At 39.2% G+C, this 10,383-nt stretch overlaps 1 protein-coding gene across 1 annotated transcript in view; it reads right to left on the bottom strand.

Moving 5' to 3' along the window:
* The window catches only part of LOC101848966 (cytoplasmic tRNA 2-thiolation protein 1), a 30,482-nt gene that overhangs the window by 2,848 nt on the left and 17,251 nt on the right, over nt 1-10,383 (bottom strand). Inside the window, exons 7-13 of the mRNA XM_005097623.3 lie at nt 9,612-9,653; nt 8,796-8,845; nt 4,023-4,087; nt 2,519-2,584; nt 1,416-1,474; nt 837-896; nt 260-347 (exon numbers count right to left, since the gene is read on the bottom strand). Coding sequence (XP_005097680.1) covers nt 260-347; nt 837-896; nt 1,416-1,474; nt 2,519-2,584; nt 4,023-4,087; nt 8,796-8,845; nt 9,612-9,653 — 430 coding nt within the window. The remainder of the gene's footprint in view (nt 1-259; nt 348-836; nt 897-1,415; nt 1,475-2,518; nt 2,585-4,022; nt 4,088-8,795; nt 8,846-9,611; nt 9,654-10,383) is intronic.

Here is a 10,383-nt window from a genome sequence, read left to right as displayed (position 1 = left end):
TGTGTGAGTGTGTGTGTGTGTGTGTCCATGTGTGCGTGTGTGAGGATATGTGAGTGTGTGTGTGTGTGTGTGTGTGTCCATGTGTGTGTGTGTGTGTCCATGTGTGCGTGTGTGAGGGTATGTACGTTTGTGAACACAAGAAGCTTGAAAAAGAAACTTATTTACTTTTGCTTTGCTCCACTAAAAGAGAAAAACCCAATCCTGTTTAACTGACACCCCGTTTAATTGACATCCCCTTTTAATTGACAGTGTAGCTCACCTAGGTCGTCCCTTGTTGAGCCCCTCCAGCATGACACAGGCTTTACACACCTCATTGCTGGAGATGTAGTGGCAACGAGTACACGTCGCTGTGGACAGACACACAACAATACGTGTTCAATCTACTCTCACCATATCACACAACAACACTGAAATCATCAATTATATAAAATGAAAATTGTGGGCACTCTCTGGGAAGTGAATTTATTATTGTCCTCGCAGACAGACACACAAATCAACATGCATTCAATCAACTCAGAATGTATGAGACATGAACATTGAAGTCATTGATAATGCAAAATGAAAAATATGGCACTCAAAGGCAGGTGAATTTATTAAAATCGTCCTAAATACATTTAATTTTCATATAGCAAACAGATTTTCAGGTCCCAAATGTTTTCCTACACATAATGTACATGGCTAAATTCGTGTATAACGAAAAGATTTTGCGCCCCGTTGATTGCATTATGAGCTACACTGTATATTTCTAAAACAGAAAAGCAATGTACTATCATCATTAGTACTGGTGTCATTCATACTAGTATAATTATCATCACCATTATTACTACTGTACTCACTCTGTGTGGGCATGCGCACTTCCTTCTTCACCTGCATACTCTCTCCACTGTGGATGATGTCTGAGGGGAGGGGGTGGGGTGACAGGAAGTATAAGATTAGTTTTTGTTTGAGTTTTACGGCACTTTTCAACACAGATAGGTCATAGAAGTGCCAAATATTAGAGGAGATGTCACTAGAGAATAACAATCAACGGAAAAGGACGAGATGAGATGAAAGGATGATAGATGTTTGATAGGTAAGAAGGGGCAAACCTCACCAGAGCACCCGCCAACCACCCACAATACAAGCTTGATGAAGAACTGCCCATAAAGAGTAACGAAGAACAAACCCCAACCAAATACCAAGAGAGGCCAAATGGCTACGAAAATAGATCCTGAACTTTCTAAGTCCTGCGGAAGAAGAGCGAGTGTGTCATGATGATTTCTAAGCCTAGTGCAATACGAAGTCAGTTTCAGAAATCCAGATTTCCAGACTTATCCAGAAGATTGGTACCTCTGAGATGATGGCACCCAGAAAAAAAAAGTTTGGGTTGGTAAATCTTTCCCCTTATTCCGTTTATTTTTTTCAGTCTTTCTTACCAATGATGGCGCTAGGCCTGATCTTTTCCAAGTCCTTGATGTATGCTCGGGCAAAACCTCTGAGAAGACAAACAAGATGGGACATGCAAAAAATAAACAATGTCATTTACTCCATACATGTATATCAAAGGAACTGAATTCATCACCACAAACCCTAAGTGATCAGCCACTTTCAGTTAAGAGCAGAACAAGTTCATAAACTTCACAAAACTTTTTAACTTTCACATCGGTCTGAGTACGGCATAAGGTAATTAATAGTCACACTTCGCAAGAACACAGTATTTGTCTGTTTGAGTAAAGAGAAGCACATCGACACAATAATAACAGTAATCTAGTGCAGGGAAAAAGTAAGACAGACAGACAGAATCAAAAGAAGTAGGATCTACCAGTGGCACCCTCCCACCGCCCATGAACAATGTAGGGCAACAGAAACACCCAGACTGTTTGGAGGAAGGCTGCATTGAGTCAGCACAATAATTAACAGACACATTTTGCCAAGAACCAAACTGGGCAACAGAAACACAAGGCTTAAACAGAAGGAGCTGACTTCAAGACAAGCCCTCTTTCATTTACATCTCTTTATCGATTCCCACAAGGACAATAACATATTATCTTACCTCACCTTATCTTGCCTTATCTGGACTAATCCTATCTTATCCCATTATATCTTATCTTATCCCATCTTGTCTTACCCTATCTTATCTTATCCCATTATATCTTATCTCTATCTAATCCCATTATATCTTATCTTATCCCATCCTATCTTGTCTTATCCCATCCTATCTTGTCTTATCCCATTATATCTTATCTTATCCTATCTTGTCTTACCCTATCTTATCTTATCCTATTATATCTTATCTATATCTAATCCCATTATATCGTATCTATATCTAATCCCATTATATCTTATCTTATCCCATCCTATCTTGTCTTACCCTATCTTATCTTATCCCATTCTATCTTGTCTTAACCCATTATATCTTATCTCATCCCGACCTATCTTGTCTTACCCTATCCTATCTTATCACATTATATATCTATCTTATCTCATCTTGTCTTATCATATCATTTCCCCTCACAATACGACCACAGCGAGAACCCACCTGTATGCATTAGGAGAGTAGATACATTCTGTGGAGAAGTAGTCCAGCTTCTTGAAGTAAGCGTACCTGGCAGGGAAAGCAATGTATTACATTTTACATATGTGAGGCAGCGTGGTGGAATCAGGCTCTCGTCAAAATAATGAAATCAAAGAAAATGGCAGTTTATTCCCTGCTTAGCAATTTTTATCAAATTTTTGTTTTTTGGCTCAACACCTTTTACGTCCATTTACAAACACATTCCTTTGAGGATTTCACCAAAAATGTTGATTAAAGGCACAAAATTTTTTTTTAGTTTCCATGGACTCTCCAGCTTTGGAATTTACCAAACTTTGGTGGTCATCTTCTCACTAATTTTACCTCTTAAATCAGGTGACCTCCACCTCCTTCATTCGCAAATATCTCAACTTGTTTTCAAGATAAATGGATATTTTTAAAATCCAAATAAAGACAAGTGAACAAGCTTTAAGATGATACCAATAACTCTACATGACCAAAATTGACGAAAGCCTGACTGCTCGTAAATTTTTGGGTCTACGGAGTTATTGGTATCATCTTAAAGCCTGTTCAATTTGCCTTGCTTTTGGAGAAAAAATACCCATCTATCTTCAAAAGAAGTCCAGATATTGCCAATTGAAGGAGGTGGGGTCACCTGGTTCAGCGGTAAAATTAGCCACAAAATGGAAAAAAAAGTATGGTGATTTTCATAGAGCAAGAGAGTCCTTGGAAACTCCATATTATATACATTTTTTGTGCCTTTTATCAACATTTTTACAGTAAAATTCACACAGAAATGTGTTTTTAAACAGATATAAAAGGTGTTGAGCCAAAACACAAAAATGTGATAAAAATTGTCACACCACAGAAAAAGGTTGTTTTCTTCATTTTCATTATTTTGACGAACACCTGATCTCACCACTATGCTTCACATATTAAGCATCAGGGACATCTGATTTTAGTTTTAGTTTTAGTAAGTGTTTTACAGCACTTGCAACACAATTAAGTCATATAAGTGCTGAAGATTAGAGTTGTTGCATGAGAGTAACAAACATAAAAAAGAAGGACGAGAGATAAAGACGACAGTTGTTTGATAGGAAAGAAGGAGCAAACCACACCAGAGCACCCGCCCCGCCAACCACCCACATCAGATTTTAGAAATTTATCTGAATAAAGGGAATCATATATCAATATAAAAGTTATAATAGGACAGGGAAAAGTATGACAGACAGACAGACAGACAGACAGAAATATTAGAAGAGAAAAAAAAAGAAGTAGGGCAAGGGGTGCCCTCCAACCACCTGCACACCATCAAACAAACTGATCAATTGACAGACAAATAGACCAACAACAAACAGTGAGACTACCATGCACCAACACACAGACAGACCAATTAACAGACAAATAAACCAACAAGAAACAGCGAGTGTGCACCAACATACAGACAGACCAATTAACAGACAAATAGACCAACAACAAACAGTGAGACCACCACACACCACCCACTCACATCACTATCTCCTTCTCGTACGTGTACTTGAAAGGCTTGCACCTGGGAAGGTAACCATCTGTTCCCTATGGAAACGGAAACAAAAGGAAAAAAAATTATAAAATAAAACAAAACATGATCACTACAGCATACTTATGTCAAAAAGACCTGATTCCAGCCAGGTTTGGTCCTGGCTAAGACTGTCCCCGTGGTTTTATGCACCCCGCATAATTTAGCACATAGATTTAAATATATATATATATATAAGAGAGATATATATATATATATATATATATAAAATACCAATAAGCAGAAAAACAAACAGTAAAATGAACATCAAACAAAACAATGCCCAGCCGAAAAAAAATCAATTTTCCCCTCTGTCATTATTCCAACGGAACAAAGAGGACAGCACTAGGCACAAGTTACACATATCTCGAAAATTGCTTGTTATTTCCAAGGGTTGTTTGCCATTACACAGTGTGTGTATATATAAATATATATTATATATAGAGAGAGAGAGAGAATATATATATAATAATATGATAGATTTCACTACCCTCAGTGAGAAGATGTCAAAGTATCTTGACTTTACAGACTTAACCTCTGTAATTTAAAACCTAAAATTGCTGGAATGAGAAAATGAGAGGCATTACACCTTGAGCTTCAGGACAAAAACTAAGCTATCAATTTTGTCAAGAAATGTAAAGAATGTAGATTTTTCCTTCTAAACCAGACTCCTCACATCAACATCTCCACAAGACTTAACAAGAAAGCAAAATTACAAGCCTTATCCAGAAACAAAATAACAGTGTGTCTTGTCTACCACATTAGATGTACACATATCATTAGATTAAAGAAGAAGAGGTAATGATATTGAAATTCAATGAACAATTTTGTTGTTAGAAGCCCAGTCAAAATTATTCTTAACAACATACAATTTCACGTTGACAACCCAAAAAATTCATAAATTTCCTTTGCACCGCTGAGAAAAAAGCCAAGTGTACTATTATCACCCTATCGATAACTGAGTATTAAAAATATCTACTGAAAATCACAAGCTTCTTATACGCTGCCTACTGAATTTCCCCAACAATGTAATTGAGATAAAGATATGGCACTCTAAAAAATATTACTTGTTTTTTAGTCCAGTCAAGAAACTTTGTCATTATCCCAGCAATTCTGGCACTGCTTTTCCCGCTGTGACTTCCCCTCTGGCTCAGTAAGTATGTTATACATCTTAGTTTTAGTAAGAGTTTTACGACACTTGCAACACAATAAGGTCATATAAGACCCGAAGGCTAGAGGTGTTACAAGAGAGTAACAAACACAAAAAAGAAGGAGGGGAGATAAAGACAATAGATTTCTTATTGGAAAGAAGGAACAAGCCACACCACAGCATCCGTCAACCACCCACATGCTATACTTCTGGTGGTCCTGTCTTACTGACTGAAAGCCTCAGTCAAAAGTGGTTTCTAGAATGAGCTCTGGGACCCCTTGCTGACTGTCGATGTATTAATTACAGCCTTATCAACACAATTTAGATCATAAAAGAGGCTGTTGCTTCGACTCTGTCTGTCAGGACTGTGGACCCAGAAGAAAGACGGAAAAACTTGAAAAGATATCTTTCCCCAAGTGGGAATTAAAACTCTTTCCTTTCACAAGTGAGGTTGCCCAGCCACAAAAGACAGCAGTCTCATCTTCCAACTGACTTCCATTTGGCAAGAACAACATCATATAGAGCACCACAACAAAAATACACTATACAAAACAGTAACAAACTGTGAAAATCACAATGTAATGCCACAACAGACAAAGGAAGTTCACAACATGATGTTCTGAGACTTAACATGTGTGTTAAAGAAAACATGTCAGATAAAAACAGAGACGTTGATGCAATTTTACGTCGACAACGAAAAAAATACAAAAATTTCCTGCGCACAGCTGACAAATAAACATAGAGTACTATCACAACCCTACCGATAACTGTGCATCAAAACATTTACTGAAAATCACAGACTTCTTATACGCTGCTTGCTAATACCCCGTACACCAGTGAACTCATCTTTGCTTCAAATTCCTTCTATGAATACCTGTTCTCTCCTCCATTGACTTCGTCTCTGAGTCAAATCAACTTTTTCTCTTAAGATTTCACCTATTCTTCAAATGAACTCTTCTTTTTTCTCCAAAGAAGCCATCATTTTCAAGAATGAATTCATCCTGTCCAGTACTGAATTCATCTTTTCCTCTAATAGATCCATCTTTTTATCTTATCAACTCATCTTTTCCTCTAATAGATCCATCTTTTTATCTTATGAATTCAACTTTTCTCCCAAAGACCTCATCTTTTCCATCAATAAATTAATTATTTCTTCCAATGAATGTATCTTTTTCTTCTCGACATCAACCTTTTCCACCACGGATTTCACCATTTCCGTCAAAAAATTAATCTTTTCAACCTTTGAATTTACTTTTCTTCTCACTGAACTCATTATACCCACTACAGAATTCCTCTTTTCCTTCACTAAATTCATTTTTTCATCCTTTCACAGACGTTTTCGCTTGTTTGAGTGCAAAGAAACACGACACATCAACACAATAACAGTCAGCTAGTGCTGGGAGAGAATAAGAGAGACAGATAGAAGCATCGGAGGGAAAGAAAGAACAGAAGTAGGAACTACCATTGGTGCCCTCCCTCAAACCACCCACATTCGAGTAAAAAAGTTAAGCTAGCAGTTTTGCATACAAATTACACTAGCAGTTTTGCATACAAATTACAAACATAGTTTTGCATACAAATTACGCTAGCAGTTTTGCATACAAATTACACTAGCAGTTTTGCACACAAACCACACTAATAGTTTCACATACAAACTACACTAGTAGTGAACCCATCAAACAAAACAGAGACAGCTTCCAACTTCCTCGCTGAAGAGATGTCAAACAAAGAGCTGCTATCCTCCGAAGACCTCCACCTCCTTCAACTGATCGTGGTTGCCATCGGCTGCACCATTGTCTCGGCAACGGGATGCATCGCCAACATCATCAACGCAACCGTCTACATCACCCACGGGCTTCGCGACGCGGTGTCCCTCACCCTCCTCTCCCTCTCCCTCACCGACTTTGCCAGCCTCCTCTTCACCCTGTCGTACAGCGCGTGCTTCGTCTGCGGTTTATTTCCCCCTCCTCACCACCAACTCCAGTTTTTCCTCGACCCTGGCAGCTTTTGGTTGACGTCCGCCCTGGCAAGCCGGATGTTCTACGACATCTCCATGTCCTCCACGGCTTTCCTGGCTGTGGAGCGGTGCCTCTGTGTCGTTCTGCCGCTGCGCTTCAAGAATCTCTTCACGGTACGGCGCACCGCCCTCGTCCTAGTAGCCTTCTACGTTTTCACGGTGTGTGCTTACACCCCGAGTTTCTACACCTACCAGCTGCGACTCCGGCACGACCCGCGGACAAACTCTTCTAGGGTCCTGATGTGGATCGTCGGGAACAGGAAGGAAGTCGACGAAATCAGCGACAGCTTTAACAACATCGCCATGGCAACGATCTACCAGACGATCACCGTGGCCTGCACCATCGGTTTGGGGATCGGGCTCAAGACCTCGTCCAGATTCCGAAGTCAGGCTACGGCTGTCTCCGCGGGTACAGACACTGCCGAAGGACCCCAACGGAAAGAGAAGAGAATCATCAAAATGACCGTGGCGCTGACCAGTATATTTATTGTGTGCAATCTTTTCCAGCTGACCGTGATCTACGTGCGCAGATTCCGAAGTGACATAGACCTAGATAGGGGGAACGGGAACCTGCAGATGGCGCTGTTGAGCTGCACGCTTTTCATCACGGCGATCAACTCTTCTGCCAATATCTCCGTCTACTACTGTTTGAATCATTCCTTCCGCAGACAGCTCCAGCAGTTGATGCTTCGGTGCAAGGGTAAAAAGAAATAACATCAAAACACACACACATGCACATGCGCACATACATACTCCCACACGCACATACACACATATTCACAAACATACACACACTAACATACTCACACATTCACACACACATACATTAATACACACCCAGACTCACAATACACACATACACACACTCCCAAACACACACAAGCTCGCAAAAATGCACACACATTCACACACTATACATACAGGCTTCTATTTAGCTTTTCCTAAAATGAAGCACATCAACACAATAACGTAAAATTAGAAAACAGAAACAGCAGAGGGAAAGAAAAACAGGTAAACACAGAGGAAAAATCAAACAAATAAAACACAAAATACTGTCCCACCTGAATAAGCTTCCAAACAATACATCAGTTCCCCCTAGTCACTATCCACTTACCATTGCCATTAACCCTTCAATAATCAATTCTGACAATACAAATGTTTGCCTTTTTATTAATTTATTTGTTTGTTTGAGTGAAGAGAGGCACAAAATGACAACCATCATAAAAAAGCAAAAGAAAAGCATAAGGTAGTTAAACAAAAACAAGAAGGAAGAAAACGAATTGAGTCCTTCCGATGCTGCCCTTTAAACATCAGCAACAACAACAACAACAATAACACTTGCAATGCACAGAAACAATAAATACAAACCCCCCGACCCCTTCTTTTTCTCCTCTTCACAGACTTGTGTAGCCTATGTTGTTGTTGTTGTTATCGATCCAGCAACAGCTGGGCTCTCGCTCTTCAGTGCAATGCCATATAGTGCTAAGAGCAGGTGTTTGTGGCCTACAAGTTTGGGGTAATGAGAAAAGTGCAAGGGATTTTATCGAGAGAAACTTACAGTTGTGATGGCGGTACAACGACGCAACCTGGCGATGTCTCCCCTCAGAACTGCAACAAAAAAAAAAGAGACAGAAATCACACAGATGAAGGCTTGTCTTTTACATTCTTGTATGACATTTACACCCTAAATCAACCATTCTCACTTATAAAATAAAACCAAACTGTGCTGTAAACTACCATGAAAACAACCAACTTGAGTCTCATCCGCCCATATGACCTTATGCAGTTGCCAGCGCCATAAAACTTTTACCTAATTCAACTGAAAACACACAACAAGGTTATTTCATAGCAGGCCTAGCGCTGGGGTTTCCAAGTGTCCAGTTTTCGTTGCTATATGTTCAGATTTAGTAAGAGTATTAAGACACTTGCAACACAATAAGGTCAAATAAGTGCAAAAGATTAGATGTGTTACGAGAGAGTAACCAACACAAAAAAGGAGAGATAAGGACAATAGACGATGTTGTTTGATAGGAAAGAAGGAGTAAAACACACCAGAGCACCCGTCAACCACCCAAGTTTTGTTTTTCTTTTCTTTTTCTGGACTGTCAGCTCAGTGAGATAATTTCACCCTACTTGAAACACTTGTCTCAGTGGTAAAGTAAAGAAGAAGGAACAAAAAAAGGAAGAAATGAAAACTGACATTTGAGAATACTTTTTCTTTTTTTTCTTCTTTCTGTTTAATTTCTGTATTGTACATTTCCATTCTCAATAAAAATCAATGTACACAGAAGCGTTCGCACATGCCTATGTTATCTTTCAAAACAAAAGCTCACGTCTTGGTGGAAAATATACTAGAAATCCTTGAGCATCTTACCGTTCATGATGACAGTTTCAGCGATGTCATCTGCATTGTGACCTGGCAGATACAAGAAACAGGTAAAAAAATGATCAACACATCGTGACCTCAGAGCTTTCTTGTCCTATCTTCATTTCCAATAACAGTGAAAACAGTTCATAACAAAGAGTGAGCTTAAGAAGAAGTCACATTTTCAATGTTACAAACAAACGAAGAAATGAAAAAAACCAAAACGATGTACCGTATACAGTCAAAACTGTAAGACAGCAGCCTATTGTTGAGGAGAAAAGTTGCCGTATTAGACAGGTGGCCATCTTATGCAGTGTTATTATATATAACATAAAAACTATGCAAGGGACGAAATGGGGAGTGGCCGTTTGTTCAGGTGATTATCTTATGCAAGTGGCCTCATTTTTTCGTTGTTGAAAAATCGCTTATATTATATACAAGTGGATAGTTTTCAGCCTTTACATAAGGAATTTCTTATATGCAATCTTTTTTGAGATTTTCTTTTTCAAATTATTGGGCCTCCTGCAGCTTCAATTGTTAATTGTTGCTCAGGGGATTGTCTATGGCACACCTCATTCATAGACACACAAACATGCACACACAAACATACACACACAAACACATACACAAAGACACACATACATACACACACACACATACACATGTATACACACACACAAAGAGGTAACAAACGTGTCACTATATTGTCAGCTCCCAACCTCGTTGCCCCCCTGTTGAAAGCCTGTCAGTGGAACTCCCTGCTCCCCCCCCCCCCCTTCTC

Source organism: Aplysia californica, unplaced genomic scaffold, assembly GCF_000002075.1.
Source record: "Aplysia californica isolate F4 #8 unplaced genomic scaffold, AplCal3.0 scaffold00159, whole genome shotgun sequence".
Classification (NCBI taxonomy): domain Eukaryota; kingdom Metazoa; phylum Mollusca; class Gastropoda; order Aplysiida; family Aplysiidae; genus Aplysia; species Aplysia californica.
Note: the sequence above shows the minus strand (reverse complement) of the source record. Positions and strands in the feature narration are given on the sequence as shown.